This window comes from Rhinatrema bivittatum, chromosome 6 (assembly GCF_901001135.1).
Source record: "Rhinatrema bivittatum chromosome 6, aRhiBiv1.1, whole genome shotgun sequence".
Classification (NCBI taxonomy): Eukaryota; Metazoa; Chordata; class Amphibia; order Gymnophiona; family Rhinatrematidae; genus Rhinatrema; species Rhinatrema bivittatum.
In genome coordinates, this window is record NC_042620.1 from 142,492,989 (window position 1) to 142,509,990 (window position 17,002).

General features: G+C 49.3%; 1 protein-coding gene across 5 annotated transcripts in view; it reads left to right on the forward strand.

Annotated features, from left to right (window-relative positions):
* LOC115093775 (SAP domain-containing ribonucleoprotein-like) overlaps positions 1-17,002 on the forward strand; it is a 402,230-nt gene that overhangs the window by 8,642 nt on the left and 376,586 nt on the right. Inside the window, exon 1 of one of the 5 annotated variants that reach the window (XM_029606017.1) lies at positions 14,632-14,941. The exons of the other annotated variants lie outside the window; for them this stretch is intronic. Coding sequence (XP_029461877.1) covers positions 14,903-14,941 — 39 coding nt within the window. The 5' untranslated portion in view covers positions 14,632-14,902. Of the gene's footprint in view, positions 1-14,631; positions 14,942-17,002 lie in introns of those variants that run through there. 5 annotated transcript variants of the gene reach the window in all.

Sequence of the window (17,002 nt, forward strand, 5' to 3'; positions counted from 1 at the left end):
GGATAAGTCTGTGTGATGCGGGCAGCCAACTTTCAGGCCAATTCAATAAAATGGGCTGGAGAGCCGGTGCTCCGAGTTGAGCGCCCACTCTCCTGACATGCGCCAAGGCACCTCTCCTGGGCACGCGATTCTCTATTCAAATTAGGCTGTGCGCTAATAAGGAGGCGCTAGGGACACTAGCGCGTCCTAGCACCTCATTAGCGGAAGTGGCAGGTGTCAGCGGGTCCAACAACAGGCGCTTAATTTTACCAGCATTGGTTGTCGAACCCGCTGACGGACGCCGGCAAAATTGAGCATCCGTTTTTGAATCCGCCGACTGGCGGGCAGATTTATTTATTTCGGATTTTTTAAATTTTTCTTGCCTCCGACTTAATATCGCTATGATATTAAGTCAGAAGGTGTACAGAAAAGCAGTTTTTTTTCTGCTTTTCTATACACTTTTCCTGGTGGTTTCTAATGTTAACGCCTGCCCTTGGGCAGGCGTTAACATTAGAAACCTGAGAGTAAAATGTGTGGCCTGGCCACACATTTTACTTTCAGTATTATGGGGTAATAACTAATAGGCTCATCAACATGCATTTGCATGGGATGAATGCTATTAACTTCAGGGAGGGTTGGCCGTGCATTTTCCAGGTGCTATTATCCCTTACAGTATAACGGGTAATAATAGCGCGTCTAAAATGCGCTGCCAAACAGGGGCTAAACGGTGCGCTCTGCCGTTAATGTGGCTGCCAGAGCTCCTCCCCTACTCCTGTTGCTCCTCCCAACACATCCCCTCTATCATGCAGCCTGGGAATAAGACATGCTAGAAGGACTGATAACAGGAAAGATGAGAAGGTGCTGTGTGGTGCAATGTGTGTGCTGCTCAAAGTGGATTCCATCTATCTGTGCTCTACATGCCACCCATTAATTATCACATGCTGGGGCTCATGCTGTAGCTAGGAAGAAGCATGCATAATTACATATATGCTCAGAAAGGAGCCCCTACACCAGGGGTGGCTAACTCTGGTCCTTGAGAGTTATAAACAGGCCATGTTTTAGGGTATCCACAATGAATATGCATGAGAGATTTGCAAATCTATCTATAACCCCCTTTTTTCTGGTGTCACTTTCAGATGCTGCTTTGGTGGTAATACTATAAGATCCAAAACCCCAAAAAGTGTAAGAATGAAGAAAATCAACACAACAAAAAATCTCACTTGAACAAATGCAGATGTGGGAAGAACATTTTTAAACAGAGAATGACCATCATATTGCACAATAAGAATCACATCATTTAGTGCTCAAAATGCTGCCCTTTTAAGTGCATACATTTTAATCATCAGTCATTCTAGAAATTAAATGCACAAATTAAGATCCACCAATGTGCAGTCCAATATGCCCCCTTTTTTTAAAAGAACAATTTGCAGTATATAAATAGCTCAAAAACCACTTACCTGTAAAGTTATTTTTAGGAAGCCAAAGGAATGCTGTATATAATTAGTTCCACAACATTGTAGTTGAAATACCCAACATTGCAATGTTTCAGAAGATGAAATTTCTTCCTTCTTCAGGGGAACATAATAAAAAAAGAAATCAGCAGAGCCCCAATATAGTTACAAGATGTACATGAAAAGCTCAATGTAGACACTGTTTGAAATGTTGCAGAAGAGTGCTGTCAAGGTGCTCATTTTTAATCTCCCTGCATTCTGTTAGCAGTCAGGAAAACAACTAACCCTCACTTTGGTGGTGAGACACACTGCTACAGCTCTGAGAACAGTTCAAGTCCACCAGGGATCGCCAGATGGGGACCAGAAAACCCTTTTGGGAAGCCTAATTCCAAGTCCACACAATTTGTTTTCTAAATTCAAAAACAGAATCTTCAAGCCTCAAGAAGAAAAGAGAACTCTCTAGGTTCAGTCCTAGTAGTAAACTCAAAACTAGTTCACAATCTCACAGTAGAAATCTTATAGGAAACCCAAAAAATCGTTTTTACCCCCAAGGTCTTCGGTGTAGCATCTTTTCAAATAGAACAATCTTGTAAGGTCTTCACCAAGAAGGATACCAACCTCTGAACTCTAGGGTTGAGTTCCTTCTGACTGGCTCTCAGTAATCTTGAGCCAGACTTCCACCACACCACTCTTCTCTTGGCTAGACAACTTGGACTACTGCTACTCTGTCTATCTTTTCAGCTCAGATCTCTGCAGTGCCTATGGAAGCACCCTTTCAGGCCGATACAGTACGGTGCACTCGGCTGAACATACTATTTAGCATGCGATTGGTCCTTATAATATAAGAGGTAATAGCGAGTTGAAAATGAGCTGCCAAACCCCCCCCCGAAAACTAATAGCACTCATCATATGCCAATGCATTTTGATGAGCCTATTGGTCGCCCGGAATACTAAAAGTAAAATGTGCTGTCACGCTGCACATTTTACTCAGAAATTGGGCAGGCGTTAAATTCTGAGCAACCCGGAACAGGGTACAGAAAAGCAGAAAATACTGCTTTTCTGTACACCCTCTGACTTAATATCCTAGCGATATTAAGTCTGAGGAACCACAAATTTAAAAAATTCTGCCCACCGATCCAGCAGGTTAGAAAAACGGATGCTCAATTTTACCGGTGTCCGTTTTCTTAACCTGTGGCTGACAGCAGGTTCGAAAACAGACGCCAGTACAATAGAGCGTCTGTTGTCGGGACACACTGACAGCCACCTCTTCGCTAATAAAGAGGCGCTAGGGACGCGCTATTGTCCCTAGCGCCTCCTTATTAGCGCGAAACCATTTACATACAGAATCGCATGCCCAAGAGAGGTGGCTGGGCGCACATTGGGAGAGCAGGCGCTCAACACTGCGTGCCTGCTCTCCCACAATTTTTACCATATCAGTCTATTTATCTCTGCTCAAAATCCATCCCCTTTGGGGGAATACCCAATTCGAGCTATACCATCCTATCATTCAACCTTAGATAATATCTTATCTAATCCCCCTTCCAACCCTTAACAGGAACGATACTTGCAAAGTGCAAGATATTTGCAGGCACAAAGCTCTCTAACCTTTTACCGAACTTCGGAGAGCAGGAATCCTCCAGAAAACTCTTTAGTGACCCTAAGTAGGGTTACATATAGCAAGTTTGCTTACCGTAAACGGTGTTTCCGTCGATAGCAGGATGAATTTGTTATGACTTCGCTGCCCGCGGGTCCCCCCGCGAGCAGTCACTCGCCCCATGCTGTATATCTTCACCCGACGCGGCGGGATGCCGCCGTCAGGCCTCCCATGCGGCTGGAGCAGAGGTCTTGCCTGCCCTTCGCGGCCCGGAGGCTGCCCTGGATCTTCCTCTTCACCGCGGCCGGAGCCGTGGACTTTCCTGCCTTCTTCGGGGTCCGGGACTGCCCCCGACGCTGACTTCATCTTCGCGGCACTAAGGCCACAGCCACGGGCTGGAGTAGCGGCTGGAGCCGCCCCTGGGGCTCCCCGCAGCGGCTGGAGCCGCTGCTGACGGCAGGGTCTGCTCCTCAGGCTCTGCAGGCGTCTGAACGTGATTACGTCGGTGCAGGCCGCTGTCCTGCAAAGCTCCTGCTCTCTCCTTAGGCACCAGCGCGCGCCTCTCTACAGAATTTAAAGGGCCAGGCACAGGAAGTGTGCTGGCCCCACCTTGGGACTAATTTCCTGTACCAGCCCTATAAGGGCTGCTCCATCAGTCTGTTCTTGGCCTTGCATCGTGGTGACTTCACTCTGGAGGCTCCTGCCTGCCAGAGCCTTGTAAGGTCTTCTGTCTTTGTGGAGCTCCTCATCTCGTCTGCCTTCTACCACGTCTTCATGTCTTGGTGTTCCACCTGAGGTCCCGGTCCATGTTTTGATGTCTCGCCTTGTTCCTCCACATCCTGATGTGTGTTTCTGCGTCTCGTATTCTACGCTCCTGAGCCTTCTGGTCCTGTAGGCTGGACTCCCTTGGACGACATCTTTCCCAGGTTGGAGTGGCCTGCAGGTGGACTGGTGTCCTGCGCTCTCGAGCCGTCATGTCCTGGATCTTTCCTGCGCTGTCCCGTTCTCCTCGTGGTCCGTGACCAGCCTGCCTGGGCTGTGTAGGGCACGCAGTGGGACAGGGTGGTCCGTGACTCAGTCCCGTGGGTGGCCTGAGTAGGGCACCCTGAGAGACAGTGCCAATGTCCATGCCTTGTGTCTTGCCCGATTGGATGTTCAGTTCCTTGTCATGTCCGTGATGCCGTTGCATCAGCCTTGTGTCTTCGTCCAAGGATGCCGTTGCATCAACCCAGTGTCTTCATCTAGATGCCGTTGCATCAATCTTCATAGTCTTGTCTTCGTGTCAAGGTGGCCGTCTGCCCTCAACCTCAGGCCAGGCCTGTTGCTCCATGCTGTTCGCAGCAGGTCCGAAAGGGCTCGGAATGGTCGGAGGACCATTCACCTTACAACATCCTCGGATGTTGGCCTTGGGAGCTTGCTGGCCTGGCAGAGGGTAAGACCGTCAGCCATGAGGAGCCACCGTCAACCCTCGGCTCGGCCCTGAAGGTCTGGGTCGGGCTGAGGCCCAAGGGCACACTAAACACCCCAGTCACGTAACAGAATGCAAGGCCATGTGCCCGACGGTGTTTCAGCGATGGATTTGCCTTGTTCCCTGAGTCTTGTTTGTGTCCTGGACTGTTATGGGACTGGAAAATTTTTTTCAAGATTTTTATGTATACGACCTACTGGAGGCACCAGTTTGCCATAGTTACGACCTGCAGGAGGCGCCTGCATCCAGACCTTTTTGTCATCATGTTACCAGGTTGGGGTTTTATGACCTGCAGGAGGCGCCTGCACCCCTACTGGTTTTGCTGGGTTTTTTTTTTTGCCCGCCCTGGGTTCCCTTCCCCAGGTCTTCTTGGGGTTTCTTGGTGCTTCTTGTTGGTTCTTGCTTGTTGCTCGTCTGTCTGTTTTGTATTGTATTGTGTGTGCTGTTTTGTTTGTGCTGTCTGTTTTGTTTTGTATTGTTTGTGCTGTCTGTATGTGTTTCCGCTTGTTGGTTCCTGCTTGTGTGCTCCCGTCCTCCTCGTTCCCGCGTTTTTCCCTCATTTCCTGTCTCTCCCTCTTCGCTTTTTCGCCCTTCGCTCCTTCACTTTCCGCTCTCTCGCTCCTTGCTCTTTTGCTCTGGGGCTCCCTTGCTCTCCGCTCCTTCGCTCTCTGTTCCCTTGCTCCTTCGTTCTCTGTTCCCTTGCTCTCTGCTCTCTCGCTCTCTGTTCCCTTGCTCTCCGCTCCTTCGCTCTCTGTTCCCTTGCTCTCCGCTCCCTCGCTCTCCGTTCCCTTGCTCCCTCTTTTGTGTTTTGTGTTGTCGGTCGCGAGGTCACCGTTCGCTCTGTCGCTGCTGGCGCGGTCTCCGTTCGCTCGGTCGCTGCTGGCGTGGTCTCTTGTTTCTTTGGTCTCTCGTCGTTCTTTCTGTTTGCTTGGTTGGTTGCGTTGTTTGTGTTTGGTGCGCTTGTGTTTTGTTGTTTTTGTGGGTTGTGCTGTTTGTTTTGTTGGTGGTTCTTTGCCTTTTCTGTTGTGTGTTCTGTTTTGTCTTGTTCTTTTGTCTGGTTTTCTGTGGTTTGTGTTCTGTGTTTCTGCTGCTTTGCTCTGTGTCATGCTGTCCCCGGATTACCAGCTTCCATTTTTTGGACCCTCTAATACCTCCATCCGGTATGGACTGATACCCTTATCCTCGGACTGTTGATAGGAGGTTTGAGGAGGAGGGCTTTGAGGAGGGGGTACTGTTATGACTTCGCTGCCCGCGGGCCCCCCCCGTGAGCAGCCACTCACCCCATGCTGTATATCTTCACCCAATGTGGCAGGACGCCGCCGTTTGACCTCCCATGCGGCTGGAGCCGCGGTCTTGCCTGCCCTTTGCGGCCCGGAGGCTGCTCTGGATCTTCCTCTTCACTGCGGCCGGAGCCGCGGATTTTCCTGCCTTCTTCGGGGTCCGGGACTGCCCCCGACGCTGACTTCATCTTCGCGGCGCTAAGGCCGCAGCCCCGGGCTGGAGTAGCGGCTGGAGCCGCCCCCGGGGCTCCCCGCAGCAGCTGGAGCCGCTGCTGACGGCAGGGCCTGCTCCTCGGTCCTGCACATCTCCTGCTCTCTCCTTAGGCGCCGGTGCGCGCCTCTCTACAGAATTTAAAGGGCCAGGCACAGGAAGTGTGCTGGCCCCACCTTGGGACTAATTTCCTGTACCAGCCCTATAAGGGCTGCTCCGTCAGTCTGTTCTTGGCCTTGCATCGTGGTGACTTCACTCTGGAGGCTCCTGCCTGCCAGAGCCTTGCAAGGTTTTCTGTCTTCGTGGAGCTCCTCGTCTCGTCTGCCTTCTACCATGTCTTCATGTTCCGCCTGAGGTCCCGGTCCATGTTTTGATGTCTCGCCTTGTTCCTCCACGTCCTGATGTGTGTTCCTGCGTCTCGTCTTCTACGCTCCTGAGCCTTCTGGTCCTGTAGGCCGGACTCCCTCGGATGACGTCTTTCCCGGGTTGGAGTGGCCTGCAGATGGACTGGTGTCCTGCGCTCTCGAGCCATCATGTCCTGGATCTTTCCTGCGCTGTCCCGTTCTCCTCGTGGTCCGTGACCAGCCTGCCTGGGCTGTGTAGGGCACACAGTGGAACAGGGTGGTCCGCGACTCAGTCCCGCGGGTGGTCTGAGTAGGGCGCCCTGAGAGACAGTGCCAATGTCCATGCCTTTTGTCTTGCTCGATTGGATGTTCAGTTCCTTGTCATGTCCGTGATGCTGTTGCATCAGCCTTGTGTCTTCGTCCAAGGATGCCGTTGCATCAACCCCGTGTCTTCGTCCAAGGATGCCGTTGCATCAACCCCGTGTCTTCGTCCAAGGATGCCGTTGCATCAACCTCGTGTCTTCGTCCAAGGATGCCGTTGCATCAACCCCGTGTCTTCGTCCAAGGATGCCGTTGCATCAACCTCGTGTCTTCGTCCAAGGATGCCGTTGCATCAACCCCGTGTCTTCGTCCAAGGATGCCGTTGCATCAACCCAGGGTCTTCGTCTAGATGCCGTTGCATCAATCTTCATAGTCTTGTCTTCGTGTCAAGGTGGCCGTCTGCCCTCAACCTCAGGCCAGCTGCTCCATGCTGTTCGCAGCAGGTCCGAAAGGGCTCGGAAGGTCGGAGGACCATTCACCTTCCAACATCCTCGGATGTTGGCCTTGGGAGCTTGCCGGCCTGGCAGAGGGTAAGACCGTCAGCCATGCGGAGCCACCATCAACCCTCGGCTCGGCCCTGAAGGTCTGGGTCGGGCTGAGGCCCAAGGGCACACGAAAACTGCCCGCCTCACAACAGAATTAGCCATGCTGTCATGGGAACTGTCCATCAGTGCCTGGGAGGCGGAGCTTATGTAGCAAAGTGTAGGATTTTTGTTCCCTCTGCGGCTGCGCGTGGGTTCCGGCGCAAGAAGTAACAATCTGTAATTAAGTTTGAGCGTAGTTGATCCCATTGCGACTACCAGGGAGGTGGGTGTGTCAGCATGGCTAATTCATCCTGCTATCTACGGAAACACCGTTTACGGTAAGCAAACTTGCTTTTCCCCGTCGATAGCAGGGCTGAATTAGCCATGCTGTCATGGGAGTCCCAAGCTCTCCATCACGCTTATTGTTGTGTGTGCGTGATGACCAAACTTGGTAGTCGTTCGCTTTAAGTGGGCAAGGACTGAAGAATTGCCTGTCCCAGCTTCGCATCCGCCGCTGACTGCTGATCTATGCAGTAATGGGATGTGAAGGTATGCAGGGAGGACCATGTGGCTGCCTTGCAGATGTCTATAGGTTGTACGTTCCTGAGATGTGCCATGGACGTGGCTACTGCGTGTACTTGATGCGCTCGCGGTAGCAAGGGGAGTGACAGATTCTTTTTGTTGTAACAAAACTGGATGCACTGAACTATCCAACTGGAGATTGTTCTTTTTGCCACCGGTATTCCCGGGGCCTTCGGATCGAAGGAAATGAATAACTGAGATGCCCTGTTTAGAGCGTGGGTCCTTCTTTTGTAATACGCCAGAGCTCGTTTGCAACCCAACGTATGCAACAACCATTCTCTGTCATTGGAGTGAGGTCTTGGAAAAAATATGGGTAATTCTATTGATTGATTGAGATGGAACGCCGAGACTATCTTTGGAAGAAAGGCCGGGTGAGGACGCAGGATGACCTTATTGTGATGGAATTGCAGATATGGTTCGTAATGCACTAGCGCTTGTAATTCACTCCCCTACGTGCGGAGGTTACCACTACTAGGAATACCACTTTCCAAATGAGATACTTGAGATGTGCTGACTCCAGAGGTTCAGATGGGGTTAGCATTAGTTGCTCTAAAATTATATTGAGGTTCCACGGAACCGGTGGTTTATTTACTGGTGGATGTCGATGCAGTAAACCCTTGATGAATCTGGATAATAATGGGTGTTCAGCAATGGAATGATTATTTATCGGCCGGTGGTATGCAGCAATCGCACTGAGATGAACTCGTATGAACGCGGTTGCCAAGCCAGCCTGATATAGAGAGTAAAGGTAATCTAATAATTGCGTTGGAGCACAGTCAATGGGCGGAATCCCTTGTTCTGTACACCAGTTGGAATATCTCTTCCATTTAAAGGTGTAGTTATGTCTAGTCGATGGTTTCTTTGACGCTGTGATTATTTCTTGGGCCACGGTAGAAATTCCTTTTGTCGTCAGTAGTGTCCTCTCAATCTCCATGCAGTCAGATGAAGGGAGGAGTGGAGAGGATGGAGGAGTATTCCCCCTTCTTGAAGTAGCAGATCCGGTCGGTCTGGTAGTCGAATTGGGTTGTCGATCGACAGACGTAAGAGATAACTGTACCACGGTTGTCTGGGCCAGGCCGGGGCAATGAGAATCATTTGGCTTTTGTCCACTATGCACTTTTGAATTGTTCTGGTAATTAGTGGAATTGGTGGAAAGGCATAGAGGAAGGTTGACTTCCACGGCAGAAGGAACGCATCCTGGGCGAGTCTGGCTGTGCTGGGGTGTATCGAGGAAAACTCCGGGAGTTGCGCGTTCTCTTCCGTGGCGAACAAGTCTATCGATGGGGTCCCCCAGCGATGGAAGACTTGCTGGGTCACCTCCAGGTTGAGTGACCACTCGTGTTGGTGGAAAATGCGACTTAATCTGTCCACTCTGGTATTTGCCAGTCCCGGTAGGTATGTTGCTTGTATGTGGACGGAGTGCCTTTGTGCATGGTGAAATATCTGTAAGGTCTCCTTGCAAAGGGACCATGAACCTGACACACCTTGTTTATGTAAAACATTGCCACCTGATTGTCCGTGTAAATCATGACTCTCCGACCTTGCAGGTGAGCCTGGAAGGTCCTTAGGGCATAGCGGATCGCTTTGAGTTCCAGAAGATTGATGTGCAAGGTCTGTTCTGCTCGTGTCCATAGACCTTGTGTTTCCAAGTTGTCTAGGTGAGCACCCCACCCTTTCGAAGACGCATCCGTGGTGAGGACCGCATTGTGCGGCGGAGGATTGAATAACGCCCCCTTGTCCAACGCGCATATTCGGAGCCACCAATTGATGTCCTTCCTCATTTGGGACGTCAATGTCACCCGTTTTTGTAGGGATTGCATGTGTTGCCTCCACTGTCACTTGAGGCCCCACTGCAAAAGTCTCATGTGCAGCTTGGTATTTGGCACTGTAAAATTCGCTGCCGCTATATGTCCCAGTGCAGTCAGAATCTGTCGAGCCGTTGGGCGCTGCATGTTCCGCAGCGACTGAAGGAGGGTACGGATTGTCCGTTTCCTGTCGTCCGCTAGGAATGCCCAAGCTCGGGTGGTGTCCAGGCGAGCTCCTATAAATTGAAGAACCTGCGTTGGCTGCAAGGTGGATTTGGGGTAGTTGATTAGTAATCCTAGTGTTTGGAGGCAATTGATGGCTGTGGAGAGGTGAGACCGCAATAATGTCGGATCTGGCGCCGTTATCAACCAGTCGTCCAAATAGGGAAAAATTGTCAGTCCTTGTTGTCAGAGGTGGGCCACCACCACTATCATGCATTTTGTGAACACTCTTGGTAATGCTGATTGTGATATTGAAAACAGAGGTATTGCCAAGAGGATCGGTGGATTGGAATGTGTGTTTAAGCATCTTTCAGATCTATTGAACACATACAGTCCTTGGGCTGTAGTAGTGGAAGGATAGACTTCAATGACACCATCTTGAATCTTTCCCTTACTGTCCATTTGTTCAAGTCTCTGAGATCCAGAATCGGCCGATTCCCCCCTGATTTCTTTGGAATTAGGAAGTAGGGGGAATAGAAACCCCTGCTGTGTTCCGTTCGAGGTACGGGCTGGATAGCCCCCTGATGGCGGAGTAGGGCTATCTCCTGGGCCAGCTGGGGGTGTAGAGTTTTGGGATTCCACTGTGTGAGATGGGGAATCTGGGGCTGGTGGACAAACTGAATTTGGTAACCATTCTGCACTATTTCCAATACCCATTGATCTGAGGTTATGGACTTCCAGGCTGAGAAGCGAGCTATGATTCTGCCCGGAGGTGTGTCCGTTAACGATGGTGGTGGCCTGATCCTTAAAAAGACTGTGTCTTCCCTGTCGTCGCCGTTTGTTGCTGCTGCTGCGGTCTCTGCCCTCGTGGTTTCCCTCTCCTCTGCTGGTGTTGAGGAAGAGGTTGGGTCTGTTGTCTTTGGAATGCCAGATAAGATGGTTGTCGAAAAGGCTGATAATTCCTGTATGGACGTCTAGCAAATGGTTGTCGCCGATTCGATGGATAGTATCGTTTGGCGGATGTTGGCGTGGTTAAGGACTGCACTGCCAGGGCTTGATTCTTCAGTTTACTGACAGTATCATGGAATCGATCTCCAAATAAATTATTTATTTAACACTTTTCTATACCGACCTTCATGAAAAAATTTCATATCAGATCGGTTTACATGTAACAAAGGGTATAACTTAAACAAGAACAATTCACTAGAAGCGGAAGTTACATATAACAAGGGTAGTTAACTTGGAGGCTAGGCTAGTCAGAGGTATAGGACAGTGTAACTGAAGAGAACTAGAAAAGGCAATGAAACAAAAGAAATGGCGGCTTAATTATAATGTCTAAACATAGCGGGGCGTTAGCTGGTAAAGCAGAGTCCTGTCCGGTTGACAATTAATGGCTTAGAAAAATTATCTCCCAGACAGGGGAGATTAGCCAACTTTTCATATAAGTCATCACGAATGGCGCTGGCTTTCAAACATGCTAGACTGCGTGCTGCTATAGCTGTGGTGGATGCCCGAGAGCAGTTATCAAATCCCTCGTATACCACTCGCAGAAGATGGTGCGAACATTCTTCCATGTCTAAGATGGGCGTCGGAATGTTGTCCCCTGTCGAGGTAAACATGCCCTTTGTTGCTTGAATGCACTCATACATGTATTGCACCATGTAGAACTGATGATGGTGAATACGAGCGGTCAGCATAGCATTCTGGTAGACCCGCTTGGCGAAATCATCCAAGCATTTATTGTCCCTGCCCGGTGGGTTGGAGGCATGCGTTTTGGACCTCTTTGACTTCTGTAACGCTGATTCCACTACGATGGATTTGTGTGGTAACTGCGGCATGGAGTATGTAGAAGGTTTCTGAAGTTTGAACTTTAGGTCCGTTTTCCTAGACACTGCGAAAGGTGTTTCCCACGATTTTTGCAGAACTCCATGTAATACATTGTGTGGAGGAAGTGACGTCTGTTCCCCCGGTGTATCAAAAATCTTTAGGAGGCCTAAGGTTTCCACCCTAGGCTCCGGTAATGTTTGCACCTCTAATTTCAAAATGGCTCCCATCTTTTCCACGAATTTCGGGTAAGAGAGGTCCTCCGGGGGAGAGTATGGTTCCACAGGTTGTTCTGGCGGGTCTGAAGGGTATCCTGTGGATGAGGAATGAGAAGATCGTGACTCTAGCGATTCACTCCTTGATCGGTGGGATGGTGCTGGTGAGGGTGGTCGCGGTCGGGTAGGAGTCAGAGCTGGTTCTCCCGGCATTGATAGCGGTTATCCGTTGGTTGTGGAGGGTCCGATTTGCCCTCTGGTGGCAAAGTAAAAGACGACTGCAAGGTCTCGAAAAATCCCGCCAGTGATTGGGAGAGATCCCAAAATGCTTTCTGCGTGTGTGGCGGCATTGACCGGCGGTCCTGGGAAGTGTCCCCGGGTTCCGACTTGAGTGGTGACCGCCCAGGCCTTGCTGCGTCAGGTGTAGAGTTTGTGTGTCCTGTTGGGTTCCCCGCCGAGGATTTTGAACAGGAACTCGACGACATAGAGGAGGAGATCGGAATTACTCGGATTCCTGATTGTTCAGATTCTATATCCCGACTGGAGGACGTGGAGAATGACTGATATCTGGAACGGTCCGATGACCGGTGACGTTTATGTCTCCGTTCATGTCTATCATAGGAAGGGCTTTCTTTATGATGCCTGGACCTCTTCCTGGTGTGAGAGTGTAGACTACTCGATGTGGACTCGAATGTGGCCAGCGTGTGAGACGTGCGAGCTCAGTCCGTCGAGTGCTGCGCCCTATGACTCAAACTGGGCTCTCTTTGATGCTTGCGTTTCCCACCAATATGCGAGAACGTCGATGCCTGTGGTCGGCTTCCTGCCCTGAAGTGCTCTCAGTGAGTACCTAATCTTGCGGTGTCTGGGATGGTTTGCTTGGCGCCGGTCTCTGTGTTGCACGGCTTGTCGGGTGCCGGGTTGGTGGCGCTGAGTCTCTTGACTCCATGTCCCGTTCCTGGTCCTTCGGCGCCGTTCCCAGCGCCCGGTTTTCCCGCGCCGATCCCGGCGCCTGTTGCTCCCACGCCAACGCCGGCTCCCTGTCTTTCGGTGCCAGTCCCGACGCTCTGTGTTCTTGCGCTTGACCGGATCCTTTCGGCGCTGATCTTCCCTCCGCCGGCTCTGGTGTCTATCGAGTCGGCGCTTTCGGAGTATGACCCGAAGCCGGATCTGTTGGCGCCAATTGCGCCGTGGGTATCAGTTGCTCTGAACTCCTTAGGCCTGTTGAGCGATGTTTCGTTTTTGAAACTCCTGGCTCCGGCCTGGTCTTTCGGTCGGCACGCACGTCTGTTCTATGTGTCGTCCGAGTGCGCTCGGGAGATCTGTGGTGTCGTCGTTTGCGCGGCCCAGTGGTGAGGGTTCACGCGGGCCTGTATGTATCAATACCGGGGGAGCCTTACCTCCGGTCCCGGAGGGTTGTTGATCGCAAGACGAGGCTCTTCTTTTTTGCATTGGCGGTCTTGACTCCTGTCCTGGGGAGCAATGTGTAGTGGAAGGCCGGTTAGTTAATGTGAGCTCCATCATCCGGTAGGTTCGGTGCCGCCTAGCTCACGGGGACATGCGAGCACAGAATTGACAGTCGGATTGGCTATGGTTCGGTCCCAGGCAGTGGTAGCATCAATCATGTCCGTCGGTGATGGACATGATCTTACCGCAGGGACGCAGCTTAAATCCGGAAAGTTTCCTGGACATTTCGTCGAAAATAACGATGTCTGTGAGGAGAATAGAGCTCCGCATGCACTCCCTCGCGCGAAAAAAACAAACTGAGGAGAATCTGTTACTTCCTGCGCAGGAACCCACGCACAGCAGCAGAGGGAACAAAAATCTACACTCTGCTACATAAGCTATGCCTCCCGGGCACTGATGGACAGTTCCCATGACAGCATGGCTAATTCAGCCCTGCTATCGACTGGAAACTCATGCATATTGATTGGGGATATTTGAATCCTGGCCTGTTTGTTGCTCTCGAGGAGCAGTTGGCCATCCTTGCCTATAATTTGAGCCACTGCTGGTGTCCCTTATTGCTATTAGAGGGTGAGAAGAGTGCAAGTATTGACCTGGATCCGAGTATCAGAGAATAGTGACTTTTCTATGGCACATCTGATCAGGTGTCAAGGCACTCTTACTGTGGAGTAGAGAGCCAGGGCTAGAATCAAATAAAGACGGTGATAAAGGCCTACAGATAAGTGGAATAAAAGAGCTGGGGTCGGGCAGAGAACGGGAAGGGTGGGGAGTAGCGGAATGTCAGGGGAGGAGGGAAGAAACAAGTGATGAAAGGTTGGGTGATTGAAAGAAAAGCAGGGGGTGAAATTTGGAGTCGGAGGAAGATAGTATGGGATGGGAAAAAAAAACTATAGAAGTGCGAAGGAGGTAAAAAGATAGGCTGTAGAGAGAAGGAAAAAAGGGAATAAAATTGAAAAAAGGTTAAAAGTGACAGGAATGAAAAACAGGAAAAAATACCTAGACACGGACACGCGGTTGGAAAAACTATAACTATTTTAAATAATGTAAGTTTAATGCAAATATGCAACACTTTCAGACGTTCTCCACACATCCCCTTGGGCCACCGCAAGAAAGCGAGAAGACTGTCTAACCTTAAGTGTTACTAGAAACACTTCACTGCTACACATTTTTGCCACTTAGTGATGAATGATGGGTAAAGTTTTCATATAAGCTGCAACAGCTTTGTTTACTCCATTGATAAGCTAAAACAATAGCCCACGATTTGCCTAGGTAACTATGAAGAATCAATATCTTGTGGTTTGAAAATTAGGATACAAAATATCCTACCCAATTTCTTTTGGCAAGGGGTAAGCGCCACGCCGGTAAAAGGGTTAAAGCAAATCCCGCGCGATTTTGTCAACGGCCTTTTCCCTCTCCCGTCCCCTGCAGCCTCCTTCCGCGCGCAGCAGTTCGACGCGCGCCTTTTCCTGCATGCTCCGAGAGGTGGCCCTGCTAAGCTAAGTGGCTTTCTTAGGTTTATCTGCGCAGGTTATTAACGCTCTGGTTTAGGCGGTGGGTGAGCGGAAACGTTCCTTCTTGTGTGCACCTTTGCCGGTGAATACCGCCGCTAGACGTCGGATAGAAAAAGGCCGGCTCGAGCTAAAAAGTGTGGAGTTAATTGCCCACTGTCGCTACCCAGAAAATGGCGTCGAAAGGCGGAGATAATATCGGGCTTATGAAGGTAAACTATTTTGTGGAAGCGCTCAGTGGTTGCAGGTGGGATAGGCGTAAAAGAAGCCCTCTTTTGCGCTATAGTTATTTTTTGTTCGTAGAAGCCACAATATGTAAGGGTCTTGTCCGACGCCTCCCCTATGAACCCTAACTTTTCATGGCTGATGGGCCTCATGTTGTTGAGATTCATGTTCTTCATGCGCCTGTTAATTAGGCCAAGGTAAAATAATTGGGTTGTAATGAAGTTGATGAGGTAGCTTACATTCTAATTTATTCCCATGTTTTTCATTTTCTCAAATTAACTTGAATGCTTGGGTCTCAACCTAGACTCCCATCTGAGCCGTACCTGAGAGAGAGCAATAATATTATGTTAGCAACAGTTTTTTGCAGTTCTCAACTTGGAAAATGAACTTGATTTTTGTCAGTTTGATCTATGGACTTAAAAGGTCTTTTGATATTTGTTGTACTCTTTCCTGCCATATGTGTCATGAAAGTCAAAGAGCAGTGATATAGGTATGGGGACTGCTGGGAGTTTAATTTAATGGTACCTGTTAGTTTCAAAGAGACACTTTGAAAAATTAAACTGGTAATGCACCTTTGAAAAAAATCATCCGTTTATAAATGGAACGTAAAGAAGAGTTAGATGAATTTAATATCTAAGCAGAAAAATCAAAAGGGAAGTCTGACTGTTCTTATACATATTATCTTAAGTATTTTTTCAAGGGATGGCCCTTCTGAAGGCCTGAATTCAGTGCTGATCTTTAAGATTTCATGTCTCTAACAATGTTGTGCAGTGGTAACTTTGAAAGACTAAGGAAATTGGGCATAACATTACAACACAGCAAGAGATATGATACTAACAAAAATAATTCTTGTGGCCCCCAATGCCAGCCTATGCTGGCCCATGAGCATGACTCTTTGCTTTCAGAGGAAGTGGTCAGACTACCATCTAATACAACTATTCCCAATCTTGACACATTTCAATGCAACCAGTTATTGCCAAAAAACATTAACCATTAACACAGTTTCCTGTTTTTGGCAATGTTGATTTATGCTCTTGGATTACTTAATTAGGGGAAAGCAGAATGTGTGTGTTGGTGACTCTGGGAGAAGTATGTACTGTGGAGTTAAAAGATGCAGTCTGCTTCTGAAGATATACACTTCTGTGGTTGCAGCTGAACTGTGAAGAGAACATAATCATGCCAATTTTTCTTTGTTACTGAACTCCAGATCTTAAGAACATAAGTATTGCCATATTGGGTCAGACTGAGAGTCCATCAAGCCCAGTATCCTGTTTCTAACAGTGGCCATTTCGGTTCACAAGCACCTGTCAAGATCCCAAACAGTAGATGGATCCCTTGCTGCTAACGCTTGGGGATAAGTAGTGGCTTTTCCCAAGTCTATCTGCTTAATAGTTTATGGACTTCTTCCCAAGAACTTTTCCAAACCTTTTTTTTAAGCCCAACTACATTCTGAGCTTAATTGTGTGTTGAGTGAGAGAGAATTTTCTCTGGTTTGCTTTAAATGTGCTACATGCAGACTTTATGGAGTGTCCCTTAGTATTTGTATTATTTGATAGACTAATAGATTCATATTTATCCTTTTTAAATACAAAAAAACTAGGGGACTATTCCTTCCAATTCTTGCTGTAACTCATTTTTAAAGAGCAATATTGCATATATAGTACTAAAAGAAATCATCAGACCAGCAGCAGGGTGAGTTGAAAGAGTCCGATTGTCACCCAGGTCCCCCTTTCACAGCTGCCTGACCCAAAGCCATCGACAACTCTTGAGCTGGCCAGGGCCCTGTGAGTGGAGCCAAGCAGGCTACTCCCTCCCCTCTGTCATCACAGACCAGCACCAAACCTTTAAAGGCCAAAGAAGACAGCCACGTGGGACCACACCAGCAGTGGGGTGAGTTGAGAGAGAGCCCAACTGCCAACTAGTGCTCCCTGCTGTCTGACCTGAAGCCATCGATGACCCCCGAGCTGGTTCTTTGACACCCACTGACATTAAAGCCTAGCACCAGTCCTTATAAGGCCCAAAGTCAACGGGCCTACCTCGTTTTTTTG